The 15,384-nt window shown below is 59.3% G+C and overlaps 1 protein-coding gene across 1 annotated transcript in view; it reads left to right on the top strand.

Annotated features, from left to right (window-relative positions):
- Positions 1-12,117, top strand: part of CHST8 (carbohydrate sulfotransferase 8) — a 119,189-nt gene extending 107,072 nt beyond the window's left edge. The window contains exons 3-4 of the mRNA XM_040976669.1: positions 10,056-10,093; positions 10,544-12,117. Of these exons, the coding sequence (XP_040832603.1) occupies positions 10,056-10,093; positions 10,544-11,659 (1,154 nt within the window). The 3' untranslated portion in view covers positions 11,660-12,117. The remainder of the gene's footprint in view (positions 1-10,055; positions 10,094-10,543) is intronic.
- Positions 12,118-15,384: the final 3,267 nt, after the last annotated feature.

The following is a 15,384-nucleotide window of genomic DNA, read 5'->3' as shown; positions in this document are numbered from 1 at the left end:
TATCCAGCATCCCAAGCCAGCCTGGGCTATGAACTTTTTTTTTAGAATTATTTATTTTTATTGGGAAGTCAGATTTGCAGAGAGAAGGGACAGAGAGAAAGATCTACCAACCACTGGTTCACTCCCCAAGCAGCCAGAGTTGAACCTACCCGAAGCCAGGAGCCAGGAGCTTCTTCTGGGTCCCAAGGCTTCAGGCCATACTCTACTGCTTTCCCAGGCCACAAGCAGGGAGCTGGATGGGAAGTGGAGCAGCCGCAGTGCGAACTGGCACCCACTTGGGATCTCGGTGCATGCAAGGCAAGGACTTTAGCCGCTGGGCCCTGGGCTGTGACCTCTCATGGGTAAACTACCTCAGCCAGGGCCTCTGCTAGGAACACAGCCATCTCTCACATCCAACAGATGTATGTAAGGCAGGAGGCCCCTCCCCACGTCCTCCCTACACACACCTGGGTGAGGAGACCTTGCCGCTTTGTGACCTTTCTCCTTGTTTGGTGCCAGGGTTGGGGTTCATTCCAGCAGAGAGGAGGCTCTGATTCACAGGCCTGGGACCACTGACCTGGCTGGTGGGAACAGTTGTGCCTCATGGCATCCCCTGGAGCAGCAGCACCTGCCCTTCATGCCATCTTGGGCCTCTGCCTTGTCTCTCGGAGTCAGCTGTTCCCAGGCTCACAGCATCGGGGCGATGGGGTTTGTAACCGAATACACAGCTGGAAAAGCAGGGCCTCTGGTTTCTACCTAAGGCCCAGGCTGGGGTCTGTCCAGATCCACTGTGAGCCCTGAGGTTGAGTCTAGCTCCTCTGAGCCCTGGTTCTGCAGGGCACGATCTAGGTGGGAAGGGATGCCAGCCCAAGCACACCTGTGTGCAGGCTGGTCCTGTCTTCATGCTTGCCATGCCCTCGGCCCTGCACAACTGCCCTGACCTGACCTTCCTTGCCTCCCTCCAGTCTTTGCATCTCTGGCTCAGGGGGACAACAGAACAGAGTGGCTGAGAGCTGGGGAGAACATTCGGAGGGCACCACCACCCCAGTGTCCAGGAAGGTGTCCTGTGGATTTTCTCCTCCTCTGAGATTCTAGATGCCATGTGAATCACTGGCCATAGAACTGTGCCCACGCCTCAGCCACCCACAAGTGCCATTACCCAGCAGCCCCCCACCCCCTCCCCACCCAAGTCAACATCCAGACAGGCAGACAACACGCCCGTGGCTGCGGCAAGCGTCTCGGGTGTGATGTATCGCTGTCGTCGCAATATTTTGCTTGCAACTGTAAACCTCGGGGCATAAATCAAATCATTAGAAGGAGTGACGTTTAATCCTGCGGAAGATGCCACGGTGGGCTGAGCAGTTTGCATGCAGCGAGCGAATCATTAATTCCAGAGAAGATGCCCCTCCCTGCTGCCCCCATCATCCCCCCTCAGTATGGCTGCTCAGCGCTGCCACACACAGATGCGGAAGGCCAAAGACACACACCAAGTGGCTTTCATTTCCTGGAATAGCACATCCCGTGACCACAGAGAGATGCCCCGAACACACGCTGCAGAGCCAGGCTGGACCCGTTGGAGCTGCGGGCAGCTGGGAGGAGGGGCCGCCTCTGTGCCGGTGCCAGCCATGCTGGTGGGACTTCAAAGGAAATAGAGAAACCATTCAGCACATCTTCCTTAGCTCTCCTGGCCCGGCGACCCCAGCCAGCCTGCACAGCATTGCACGAGCCGCAGCTTCCATTTACAAAACCTACCACGCCTGATGCTCTTGCAGAAATGAGGGGGGGAAAAAACCTGCCAAGCGATGGAAGGAGAAGCCGGCAACCTCAGACAGTGTCTTCTGGGCACCCAGCTGCGCTGTCCCCCACCCGGGGGTGTGTAACTTGGAGCTGATGGACCCCCACATGCTGTGCCATGTCCTGCTGTGAGCGCACCTGCCTACAGACCTTACTCAAGTCTCTGTCCCCATGGGCAGCACGGCTGGGGTCAGACTTCTCTCCTCACCTGTCCACCTGTCCACCCTCAGCCCCCGTCACCGTGGAGGGTCCTGACAGGGTGTTAGCAGAGGAGGAGTGGTATATAAATCCCTCCCCTCCCCCACATACCCCTGACTCACCACCCACCAGCTGTTCTGCCTCCTCTCCTGTCCTGCTCCCCACCTAATTGCAAGCCTGCCACCTGCCAATGCCTTAGCCACATCACCAGGTCCCAGTTCTAACACTTTCTGTGGACTCAGCATTCCCAGGTGGTGTCTCCAAAAAGATATCCTGAACAGGCAACCCTTGGGGCTCCTGCACCCTGTGCACCCTGTGCACCCAGTGCCCCAGGACTAGGCACCTCTTGTGGGCCGGGTACTGCAGGTGTAGGAGGAGAGTGTGTGTGTGTGTGTGTGTGTGTGTGTGTGTGTGTGTGCGGGCAATGAGGGTGTGGGCCCAGCCCTGGCATGGCCACAGTGGGTGGAGGGGACGATGGGGCCCATGGGGTCTGCTGCTGGCCTGGCCAGAGGCACCCTGCTGCCCCACCATGCACCCCTGGACTCGGGCTGAGCAAGGACTGACCATTCAGAAGGCAATGCAATGGGGCCAAGGGAAGATAATATCTGTACAGTCGGCCTCTGCCAAGTCCCAGATGGGCATCCACACCCAGGAGTTCTGCCCACCCCTGGAGGGGAAGAGCCATCTCCCTCACTCCAGCGCCTGAGGCTGGGTGTGTCCTCAAGAAAAAAGGTTTATTTCAACTGCTTTCAAGGCTGGAAATGTTCAGACAGTGGCATGCAGGCTGCATCGCATCATTGTGGACAGAAGGAAGGCTCCCAGAGGAATACAGGTCCCTCTCACTAGCAGGATCTTGGGGTCCCAAGAGACAATGCTTCCCGCAGCCTGACAAACTCCCAAGACCCCTGCCTCCCTCAACATCGCCACTCTGAGGACCAAGCATCCAACACTGGGGCTCTTGTGACACACTGGGACTCTATGCAAATTCTCATGCAAATCCTGGGGCCAGAGGCTCCCTGAGGTCCCAAGCTCCAGGCCTTGGCTGGATCAAGCTGCAAGTTCAAGGCCCTGGGGAATGCCATCTCCTTCCCTGTACAGCCTGCAGGTAGCCATCCTGACCCTTGGCAGACAACGGTGGGCCTGCCTGCTGGGGTCTCCCTACCTGGGGCTCCAGGTGCCCTTCTGGCCCGACCCTTGCAATCATTGAGCTGTTCCCCAACAATAAACAAATAAACAAATAAATAAATAAATAAACCAGCTGCCCATGCGCATACACCAAGATATTGGTGAGCAAGAAGGGCCTGGAGTTGCAGCTGCCTTCCTCGTGCTTGGGTCAGAGCTGGGGAAGCAGGGGCTTCCACCAAGTGCCCGGATGTCTGTAGATCCTGCCATGGTCAGGGCAGCCACCCCTGTTCAGCTGTGCCTGCAGGGGCCCCTGTCTTCCCCAGGGGGTCTGAAGTGCCTTCCCAGGACAGAGCGGTGTGCGGCAGGGACCACTTCAAAGAAGCATCGGCTAAGACGGATTTGCTTCTGTGGCTCTTCAGGGTATCACAGGCGGCAGTTGTGACAGCTCTGACAACCACAGGCCAGCTCAGTAATTGACGCTGCATCCGAAACCACACATCCCGAGGCCGGCTGCAGCTGGGCTGATCATTATCTTGCATTCCGGGCCACCTCGGTAATGAGGCTGTCTCACTGGCTGCCTCACTGGCCTGACTCCAATCCCCTGGAAAAGGGGTCCCCCCAGCCTGTGGCTGGCTCCACAGTGCCTAGGCCAGGCCTGGGTCCCTGGGTGTTGCTGCTGCTGCAGCCCCACCCTCATGTTTATTTCCCAATGACCCCAGAGCAAGGAAATGCACCATTTTTAAGGTCCAACTGGACCCTTGCTTGCAAGCCTGGCTGGAATGTGACCCCCAGGGGACACTGTCCCCTACATGGTCATCTCGGACCCAGTAGACATGAGCGTGCCCTGAGGTTGTGGCTGAACACAGCGGAAGAGGTGACTCCTTCGGAGCCCCCACTAGAAAAACAGCATCCTGCCTTCCCCAGCCTGCAGTTCCTCGGAGAAGCATGGGTACTGTGGGCCTTCCCAAGCCTGTGTTTTGAGTGGACATCTCTCTCTCTCTCTCTCCTCATGCACACACACACACACGCATGTGCACACAGCTTCCCATCCCGTCCTCCAGCTACCCTTTGCTCAACCACACATGGAGACCCGGAGGCATCCCACAGTTCACGGCATGGCTCTGCACCCACCTTGCTGGAAATAGCATCAGTGTCCACGGCCAGCCAGTCCCCGTGTCCCGCTAAGGCCATGGAGAGATGGTTTCTAGCCCCTCCCCACCTCCCTAACAAGGGTCCCACTCCATGTTCACAGCGGTAGCTTCAAATCTGCCCCCTCACTTGTTAGTGGACTGTGAGCGAGGCCTCCAACTGCCTCGTCCACCGCGAGGTCCCTGTCCCTCGTGCCTCGGGCATGACTTGCAGCTGCTGCCTCTCTTTCCAGACTCAGGCATGTGGCTGCACACACTCTGAGACCACACAGGGACATGAAAGTGCCACTCCCCATCCAGCCCACTTCCCACACATGGCAGGAAGAGATGCATGTGCTGTACTGCGGCTGTTGCATGCGGCTTATGACATGCACAGTCTGATCAGACGCCTGGGTGGGGTGCAGGGTATGGGAGGTGTAGGAGTCACCTACAGGCTGTGACCCAAGCCAGCGTGGGACCCCTCCTGTGAGGATAAGTGGAATGCTGAGGTTGGGGGGTAGGGCAGGGAGGGTGCACAGCAGGGCTCCCCATCTCCCCCTCCACCACCACATAGTGGGCTGGGTAGCTGCGGGACCAGGGAACCGGCCGGCTGGCTGGCTGGTTGATGGACAGGCAGCTCCGGAGCTGGGCTGCTTGACAGCTCTGAGGGAATTGGCAGCCCAGGCTGTGCTGACAGCTCGTCGTCACGGAGGCGAAACGCTGAAATCACAAAGCAAAACGAGGAGCTGTCAGAGCCGTCGGTGCCCGGCCCCAGCTACTCCCCTCCCCTGAAGGTGAGCCCCAGAGACGGCTTGGCCGCCATGGTGAGGACCCGGGTCCAGGCATCTGGCAGGATCACGTCACCCACCTGTTGCAAGGTGCACATTTGAATCCCATTTTACAGATGAGGAAACCGGCTCAGTGAGGCCAAGGATCTTGTCTCAGGATGCACGGTCAGGCCCTGATTCATCTCCTTTCTCCTGTCTTGACCTCTCAATTAAAAGCAATGGATTTGGGCCCAGTGAGATAGTGTAGTGGTTAAAGTCCTCGCCTTGCATGAGCCGGGATCCCATATGGGCACAGGTTCTAATCCCGGCAGCCCCACATCTCATCCAGCTCCCTGCTTGTGGCCTGGGAGGGCAGTCAAGGATGGTCCAAAGCCTTGGGACCCTGCACCCACGTGGGAGACCCGGAAGAAGCTCCTAGCTCCTAGCTGATACCTGCTACCCAACCCATGGCGCTTGCCAGGCTGTTGGGGCTGGGCTGGAGAAGTCCGCCTGGGAGTCAGTGGGTGCCTGCCAGACTGGTCTGAGACCAGCTTTCAGGCTGGGCAGCATCGGCCTTGCCTCGAGCATTTATTGAGCTCCTGCTGTGTGCAGGATTTCTGTCAAAATGACACAGATGGACAAGGCCAAGTGTCTCCCCACCCCAAGGACAGCCAGAGCTAACAAGCTCCTTCATTGCCCATCAGGGCGGATAAACTGTCTCGTCCCCTCCTCCAGATTGTTCCTTCCTGATTTAAGAACTCTCCAGCAGCAACTCACACCCCCTTCCCGGCCTGCCCAAAATCATATCACCCCTGTTCTGGGTTAGTTCTGCTCCCTTGCAAAATGATGCTCAAATCCTGACTCCGGGTACCATGACTCACAGGGAAGAGGCAGCCATGAGGATGGACTTCCGTTCCCATATGACTGCTGTCCTTTTGAAACGTATTTATTGCAAATACATTTCAAAATACAGACAAGAGAGAGGAGACACAGATCTTCTATCCGCTGGCTCACTCCTCCAACTAACCAGGGAAAGCTGAGCCAAGCTGAAGCCAGGAGCGTGGGACCCACTCTTGCGAGTCTCGCACCTGGGTAGCAGGGACCTGAGCCATGAGCGATGCCCTGCTGCTCCAACTGTGTCTCTGCTGGAAGAGGAGGGAGGACAGAGCTGGTGACAGGAACCGGACTGGGTGCCACAGGCTCAGCTGTTGTCACAGGGGCCATCAGCTTCAGGACCTGAGCCAATCACGCCCCCAGCACATGGTGGGTGTCGCCCAGCCCCAGAGGAGGCCTTGGAGTGGAGACTGAGTACTCTCAGCAGGAATGAGCGCTGCCTCCAGGCTGCCTTGAGACCTGAGCCCCCACTTGCTCCCAGCCCTGGCCCCCAGCTGGCTGGCTCGCCCTGCACAGCTCAGATGGCCCACGACCATAGAAGCTGATCCCTTAAGTTTCTGCTTTGCCTCCCCACTCCTTTCTCTCCCTCCACCCTTCTTGCACAAGGTCATGGGCGCAGAGTCTGGGTCTGCTGCGGCTGGGCCAGCCTGAGCTGTGGAGAGCAGGCGGGACCCTGGAGGTCTCCTGGCCTGGTGAGCTGCATCAGTGGCCACATGCATGGATGAAGAGGGGTGGGCAGCCTGACCCCAAGACTGAGCTACCAGACAGCTGTCTCGGGGCGCAGGGATATTACCAAGGAAAGAGCCCCTTCAGGCTAGAAGATCCTGGAAACATGGGGAAATTGCTGCAGAGACAGGGACTTGGGGCTGTGCCCTTGCCCAAAGAAGTGGACATTGCCGCCCGTCCCGGCTGGGGGCTGGGACTAGGGTCACGTGACTCACCTTGGTGCTGGGGTCATCTGGGCATTGGGTTTTGTTTCTCCACCTGTGTTTGTGTTGTCTGCCAACATGGCCTGATGGACAGGCTGACCTCCACAGCCACCCCCAGTGGGTCCTGGGCACCTCGTGTAATCTCTCCTGCAGGTCTTCCACCAACAGCCCACATGATGGTGAAACCCCTTCCCCAGCTCTGCCCCAGACCCAGACCACCCTACCTGATTACTAAGAACCGGGCCTTATTCTTGCTCATCAGCCACCACCACTCCTCAGCAGACAACCAGGAAGCTTCTCAACTAAGCTCTGGGACATGGAAGTTCGATCAAGGCCAAGTTCACGGCATGGCAGGTGTTCAGTAGCCCCATTGGTCGTGGGGACTCACTCTGACCGCACGGCGTGTGTTTCAGACAGTCCACAGATGTCATCTGTTAGAAAGTGGGCATTTATGTTTTCCTATGCAAGGCGGGGAAACTCCTCTACAGGCTTTTGGTGTTCTGGGGAAACTGGAAGAGGGCAGACAGAGACATGGCTTGTGTCACTCCACAAGCCCAGTTTGTCCCTAGGTTGTGCACTTGTAAAGGGCTTGGAGGTCAAGGTCACACACCTGGTGCTGGTCTTCCGGGTTGCAACAGAGGCAGGGCCCTGAACCCGGCCTCCCTGGATGGACTGTGGAGCTGTCCCGGGTCCTGAAATGCATCCAGCAGACCAGTGTCCTGACCAGAGACCTCCCTAGAAGTGGGAATCAGTGGGGTGCAAAGCCTTTAGCATCTTCTTCATTTTTTGCCTTTATCCACAAGCAACCTTGTGGGGGCACTACTCAGCTCTGACTCACAAACCACCAAGGGTTAGGACTAGGCAGTGTCCACGTACAATCTGTCACTGGCTCTCTCGAGACCCACAAGACCATATTTCCTTCCAAAAACAGCTACTGCTGTTAGGTTGGTTGTGTGGGGAAATGCGGCCAAGAAGAGGTTAAGAAATTCACCCCATCCTGGGGATTGGCCAAGCAGGAGTTTGGCTTCCAGCCTGCACCCAAGGCTCTAGAGCAGCTGACCTTGGAGAGGGCCAGGCTTGGAACCTCCTTTAGGCTCAGAGTCTGGAGAGCAAGGAGCTAGCTCCCCTCTTCTCTCCAGTGTGAATGGTGGGTGAGCTGGGACAGGACCCAGAGCCCATCTCTGGGTGCTGGTAAGAAGTCAGGGACTTGAGGATGGTGGCATGGATCAGAACATCCTTGCCAACCTGGCCAGCTGGCAGGGTGCCTTCTGCAAGTGTCTCCCTGGACCCTCTTGGCTGGATCTGGCATGACTCACTGGCTCCATGGACAGAATATGAATAAGCGTCGACACACCTTGACAAGCTGACAGCGGTGACAAGCAGAGTAAATTCCCGTGTCGGAGACTCCGAAGAGGAGAGGTGATTTAGCAGAGCCAGCTGCCATCACCAGAAGAAAATAATTAAGGCACCCCAGCAGTGCCGAGGAGAGCTGAGCGGGTGCCACTGCCGCAGGGGTCCTCTCGGGGTGGTGGAGAGGAGGGACCTGTCATCCTTGCTGAAACCAGGGAACCAACCCCCCTGCCACACACACACACATACACATACACACACAGAGGAGACACAAACTCAGGAAGCCAGCATGCGGCAGTGAGGGACACAGGTGAGGAGCTTCATTCCAGATGACTCCTCATCTGTTGGACTGGGCCCCTTCTGCTGGCCCTCACCCCAGCAGGTCAGCCAGTCCTACACGGGGCTCCCTTCACCTCTGTGGACGGGTGGGGGAGGACATGTCTCCAGGCTCCTCACATGCGCAGAGGCACACAGGTGCAACCTGGAGCTGTCCAGCAGGACACACCTCCTATTTCCAGTCTAAAGGGATCAGCAGAAGAGGCAACGATTTCAGTTGTCGCTTTCTTAAGACGTGGGGGCTGTTCCAACCTTCAGGTGAGCTGTGTGTCCCTCCTGACTTGCTGCCAAGTGCAAAGCATACGGGACACTGCCCCCAGGGACACTGGCTGAATCAGGAACGTTAGACCCAGCAGGGAGGATCTAGGATCTTTAGGACCAAGACGACCCAGCTGTCCACTGGCCAGCTGAGTTCACCAAAACATCAGGGCACGTGCTGAGCCCCCAGAGCATCCCCCAGCTTCAGGCAGCTGCTAGACCAGGGGAACAGGTATGGTCAAGCACAGAGCCCCCTCCATGCCAGCCGGCTCTGTGCTCTAAGAGGTGGCCAGTTGGCGATCAAAACTTTTGGTCATCCATGCCGCCATCCCCAGGTCCCTGACTTCCTACCAGCAGCCCAGGAAGCTGCTTCATTGGAGCCAAATGAAGCTGATGGCCACACCACTGAGTAACTTTCTCCAAAGGCCATCTCCTGTCTTTCTGGAACCTTCCCCAATGCAGACCAAGCAGGGCACAAGGGAGAAGCACCTCTCCCATCCCAAGTTCCCACCACCAGAGTTCATTAACAGGAGTGACCAGGTGAGAGGCCTCCCTGGTGGGCAAAGGGCACGTTCTGGAGTGTGACGTCCGTGTCTGTCCATATTCCCCAGCCCTCACTCCCTTTGCCTGGGCTCTGCTCAGCCCTCAAAGTAGACCGGGATGAGCCAGACGGCTTGTCCAGAGTCCCAGGGCCAGCTGAGGCAGTGCCCAGGAGAGCGGCTTCCTAGGGCAAGCAGGGAAGGCATGTGCTCTGCTTCCTGCTTGGCATGTGCAAAGCTGGGTGAGAGCATTGTGTTCCCAGTATGAACTCACTTGCACCAGAACCAGGGCCTGGCTGGCTCCTGCACAGCTTCCAGAAGGGTCCTTTCCTTGAGGTGGGCTGAGGCGGGGTTGACTGGAAGAGCCCTGGCTGACTGCAAGCCAGCAGTGTGGGTGCAGTGGGATCAAATGTGTGCACCTGGGCAAGGTGTGTGTGTGTGTGTGTGTGTGTGCGCGCGCACCTCGGCAGGGTATGTGTGTGTGTGTGTGTGTGTGCGCGCGCGTGCACCTAGGCAGGGGGCGTGCATACCTGGGCAGGGCACCTTTCCAAGTCTCTCTCGCTGTGGGAGGTGACTCGCAGAGAAGGGAGCCTCAGCTGGGAGAGCCAGTGAGACCTGTATGAGTCGGGATGGAGGGAGCCCAGTCCTCTCCTCTGCTCCCAGACACGCCCCCATCCAGGACCCTCCAGGCTGCGTCGGGGGTCAAGAACTCACACGTGCTACTTCGGCTACTGATCCCCTCTCCCCTTTGCTTCTCAGGAGTCCAGTTCAGCATGAGGCCCCAACGGCCCCACAAGGTAAATCCGGAGTCAGGTGGGTCCCAGGGCGGGGAGCAGGGCAGGGCTGGGATGACAGTTGGGAGCTCTCATTGAGCCCATTCTTGGGAAGACAGAAGTGGCCAGTCCTTCCCAGGGGCCCTGGCAGCCAAGCCCAGGAAGGATCTGGATCCCTTGAATTCCCCTTCTGCGTTGTAGGGCGCCCGCGCGCCCCTCGGCCAACCCGAGATTCGTGGGAGCAGCGCGCCATCTCGTGGCCAAATTGGCCCCTGCGTCCAGCGTCCCCTTGATAGCAAGATCCGTGCGCGCGTCTGGCAAGGGGGAACCTTTGGGTACTTAGCTGGACCTTGATATCTGCCGGACGAGCCCGTCTCCTGCTCCTTCACCCCAGGAAAACCTGGGACACCTCTCGGGGCGGGCCTGGTACCCCTTCCTGTGCACCCAGGGTGACCTTTCCTCTCTCCGCTCCAGGACCTCCCACGACTGGGTGGCGGTTTCCCGAATGGCAACTCGAGGATCCCCACCGAGAAGGTTCCCCTAGATTTGTCCAGCCGTGCCCCCAAAGGTCTCCACGTGCCAGTGCCTGATCAGTCTCCACCGCACCTGAAGCCGGGTGCCCGGCCGCGTCTCCCGCAGCGCCGCCGGCGGCTGCTCATCAAAAAGATGCCCGCGGCCACCAACACCAACAGCTCGGCGGGAACCGCCGCTGGGGTCCGGCCTGAACCAGGCGCCCCGGACGGCCGCTGGGCGGACCTGCAGCGTGCGCAGCAGGAGCGCAAGCGGCTGATGCGAGAAGCCTGCGCCAAGTACCGCGCGAGCAGCAGCCGTAGCAGGGCCATCACGCCGCGCCACGTGTCGCGCATCTTCGTGGAGGACCGGCACCGCGTGCTCTACTGCGAGGTGCCCAAGGCCGGCTGTTCCAACTGGAAGCGCGTGCTCATGGTGCTGGCGGGGCTGGCCTCGTCCGCCGCCGGCATCCAGCACGACACGGTGCACTACGGAGGCGCGCTCAGGCGGCTGGATACCTTCGACCGCCAGGGCATCCTGCATCGGCTCAGCACCTACACCAAGATGCTCTTCGTGCGCGAGCCCTTCGAGAGGCTGGTGTCCGCCTTCCGTGACAAGTTTGAGCACCCAAACAGCTACTACCACCCTGTCTTCGGCAAGGCCATCCTGGCGCGCTACCGGGCCAACGCCTCGCGCGAAGCGCTGCGGACCGGCTCGGGCGTGCGCTTCCCTGAATTCGTGCAGTACCTGCTGGACGTCCACCGGCCAGTGGGCATGGACATCCATTGGGACCACGTCGGCCGACTCTGCAGCCCCTGCCTCATCGATTACGATTTCGTGGGCAAGTTCGAGAGCATGGAGGACGATGCCAACTTCTTCCTGAGCCTCGTGCGCGCGCCGCGCAATCTCACCTTCCCACGCTTCAAGGATCGCCACTCGCAGGAGGCGCGCACCACGGCCAGGATCGCGCGCCAGTACTTTGCACAACTCTCGGCCCCGCAGCGGCAGCGCGCCTACGACTTCTATTACATGGACTATCTGATGTTCAACTACTCCAAGCCCTTCGCCGACCTGTACTGACGGCCGCGCAGTGTAGGGTAGGGGTGGGGGTGGCGGCAGAGATGGCTGTGTGCAGGTGCGTGCACCATTCTCCGAGCACCATGCTCCGAGCATCCTCACCCGGGGAACTGGGATGATCCCAGAGCGACAGGGTCCCTGAGAACACGCGAGGGCTGGGGGCAGGGATGCAGCAGGCTCCATGTCCTGGGTGGGGCTCCTAACCCTAGTCCCCTACCTGCTTTTTCTCACTCCTGGGCCAAAGGAGCTCTGGGAGGCTACCGAGGGGTGTGCTAGTTCAGCGAGGAGTTGCCATGGCTGAGGAAGTATGAAGTCCAGAGGACAGGGTCCCCCAGGCTCCAAGGAATTCTCCCACAGGCCCTTCGCCAATGCCTTGACCCAAACCACGTGCGGTTTGCAGCTTTTCTACAAAAAGGGAAGGGGCGGGGTGCAGATTCCAAATAAAGCACATGGTTGATTTTCAGAGCAGCAGTGTCTACACTGCGTGGTGTCGTGGAGACTAGCGGGCCCCTCTGTATATCGCATGGAGACTAGCAGGCTCCTGTCTACACCGTCTACACTGTCTACACTACACCTACAGAACCCTGACCCCGTGCTCCCCAGCCCCACGCACCTGCCGGGACTGCACGCCCCACAGGTGAGCCAGCCCTGGGGCGGGGGAGGGAGGGGTGCCTGTGAAGTCGTGGACCAGGGACCTCCAGACAGGCCCTAAGGGGGACGCTTAATGGCAGGGGTGCCAAGGGAGTGCCGGCCCCCTGTGTACCTGCCTGAGGCCCCCACCTGTCCTGAGTCTTTCTGAGCCCCCCACACCATGCTGTGCCCCAGGACACTGCTGGGAGCAATGGGGGAAGGGCTGCCACATCCCCCTTGGCCAACACTGCTGCCATCCAACCCAGCTCAGACAGGAGGGTCACTTGCTCCTTTCCCCCACCATTCAGGGCTTGGAACTTTGTGCATAGTAGAGTGGGGGGTGCTAGTGGAGAGCAGTGAGGACCCCCAGTTCCTCCTCCATGTGCCTAGGTCAGAGAAGATGCTGCAGGCCAGGCCTGCAGGAGGCAGGAAGCCTGCAAAGCTGACCTGCCCCAGACCAGGCCCCGGGAGAGTGTGAGAGCCAGTGGGCTGGCTCATGGGGCCCAGGACTCACAACCTAAGAAGCGCCCCCAGTCAGGGCTCCATCTGCGGCAGCCCCAGATGGCATCACGTGTGCCCTGCTCAGCTGCAAAGCCCAGCTGGGGCAGCCTGTGGGCAACTTTGCTACTGCAGCATGGATGGTGGGGAGTGCCAGGGACAAGCCCCATGTGGACATATGGGCGACTCTGTGTGGGATAAGCATGTGAGTGTGTGATTGCCTATGTACTCATGTGTGGTACTTGAGCATGAATGTGAACCCGTGTGTATGTGGACATGTGTGTGAGCACGTGTGCGCTTTAATCTACGTGTGTCAGGATGTGGGTGACGTGTGTGCATGTTGAGCCTTGCGTCAGCACCCATGATGCGCACCCGTGTGAGATGGGGTCAGCATGCAGGATCAGCACCCGCTCTGTGTGCGGGCACGCGTGTGTCTCTGCACATGTACGCACAAGCATGAGCCTGACTGTGCATATGGCAGTGTGTCTCTGTGAATCTCCGTGTACATGAGCGTGCTGGAGACAGGAAAGACATCGTCCCTCGTGTCTTAGAGACACCAGGTCGAGCTGGAGAGACGACACACCCAGTGCCACTGTGGAAGAGGGTTTATCTCTCCGGACGTCCATGACCAAACTCATCCCAACACCTCCAACATGGCCTCCAAGGAGAGTAACAAACCCGGCCTGGGATCCCATCCTGAGCTCACAGGGGCTGGCTGCCAGCTCCAGCCCTGGCCCAGCACACGGGGCTTGGGGAAGGTGGCCCCAACCCCAGTGTAGGAAAGTGGGTGAGTGTGAACACAAGGGTCTGGGTGTGCATGTGTGGTCAGGAGGGTGTGTGTGTGAGAGCAGAAGGGAATGTTGTGTGTCTGTTTGCATGTGCACATGTGTGTGGGAGGATCCAGCTCAAGCCTGACATTCAACAGGGCATACCTCCTGACCACACTGCACACCCTCCTGACCACACTGCACACCCTCCTGCTTACACTGCACACCCTCCTGCTTACACTGCACACCCTCCTGCTCACACACACACCCTCCTGCTTACACTGCACACCCTCCTGCTTACACTGCACACCCTCCTGCTTACACACACACCCTCCTGCTTACACACACACCCTCCTGCTCACACACACACACCCTCCTCTTGGTCTGCCCCACTCAGCCCTGAGTCGTCCAGAGGAGCGATGGGATCAGGGAGCCAAGCAGGGGCCACAGGCAACTCCAGGATGCAGTGTCCTTCCTGGCTGTGTCCCACCCCTAGGTGGGGTCTCTCCAGGAGAGCCAGGACAGCCCCCAGAAACCCCACTGAGAGGTGGCACGTCCCCCCCCCCAACCCAGGACCTAGAGCCTCCTGGAGAGATGGGATGAGGACTGGAAAGGCAGGTGTGAGGAGACCGAGGCAATGTGACCGCTGTAGGCCCCTCATCCCTTCCATGTGGTCACCTGTGGATGGGGCTTCTCTCAGGAGCCCAGGATGGAGTCAGGCCTGGGTGGTGGGCACCCTCCACCATCAGACAGGGCCTCTTTGCTGATGTGATCCTTGGAGTGAGCCATCCACAGAGGACAGGAGCCTGGGGTGACCTCCTTGACACCTCGCAGCTGTCCTGGCCCTTGCAGGGCATAGCGGTTCAAAGGAACCTACCCTGGCCATCTGTCCCTCTCAGCCACAGGTGCAGCCAGTCCCACAGGGTGCAAGGATGGTCCAGGAAGAACTCCAACACTGAGCCAGCCATTCCCCACACCCCTCCCAGGCTGTGGGAGTGAGGCTCCAGCTCTCACATTGCCCACAGGATGCTCGGCCCAGGAACTAAAGCCTGCTGCCCCGGATTCTCCTTGGCTGCTGGGTCCTATGCCAAAGAGCAGAGATTTGGCCACAGGGCTATTCATCCTCACTGGGTCCCCGCCCTGGGAATGTGGGATCCAGTGGGAAGGGGCAGAAAACCACAAGCGCATAGACCATTCCTGACCACCGGGTGGCGCTAGGCCCCCGCGCCTTCGCAGCGGCTCTCGTGTCACCTCCTGGACCACCAGGTGGCAGCATCGCTCCAACCTGCGCCTCCGCAGCCGGGCAGCAGGCCACGGTCGGCCACCTGACAAGGGGTTAGGGGCTGGTTCCTCTAGCGGCCCCTGACCCATCGCTGAGGCCCGTCGGAGCCGGGGGCACCCCCGTCCTCCTTCCAAGGTCCCATACACCCAGCACCCTTCACCCTAGGCGTGAACCAACCACAAGGGACTCAAAGCTGGCCATAAATATCCCTTGGGCATGAGATTGTCCGGCCACACAGGTGCGCGCACACACACACACACACACACACACACACACACACACTCATGTACATACGTGCAGATATGGAGGTTGTCACCTAGGCACTGGAGTGGCCTCGCAACAGGGTGACCCTGTCAGCCCTGATGCCTGCTCCCCTCTGCTCCTGTCTGAAGTCCCCGCAGGGTCACCACTCTGCCTTGGTCCCAGCCCTGTGTACCTCTCCTGACCCCTGCTCCTCGCATCCACTCCCTCTGCCAGCCCCTGATGGCTACACCCCGGGAACGGGGCCAGCACCAACCCTGAAGGTCTCCAGCCCTCACCCCCTCCTGGCC

This window comes from Ochotona curzoniae, unplaced genomic scaffold, assembly GCF_017591425.1.
Source record: "Ochotona curzoniae isolate NIBS_2020 unplaced genomic scaffold, NIBS_Ocur_1.0 contig_2699, whole genome shotgun sequence".
Lineage (NCBI taxonomy): Eukaryota > Metazoa > Chordata > Mammalia > Lagomorpha > Ochotonidae > Ochotona > Ochotona curzoniae.
Note: the sequence above shows the minus strand (reverse complement) of the source record. Positions and strands in the feature narration are given on the sequence as shown.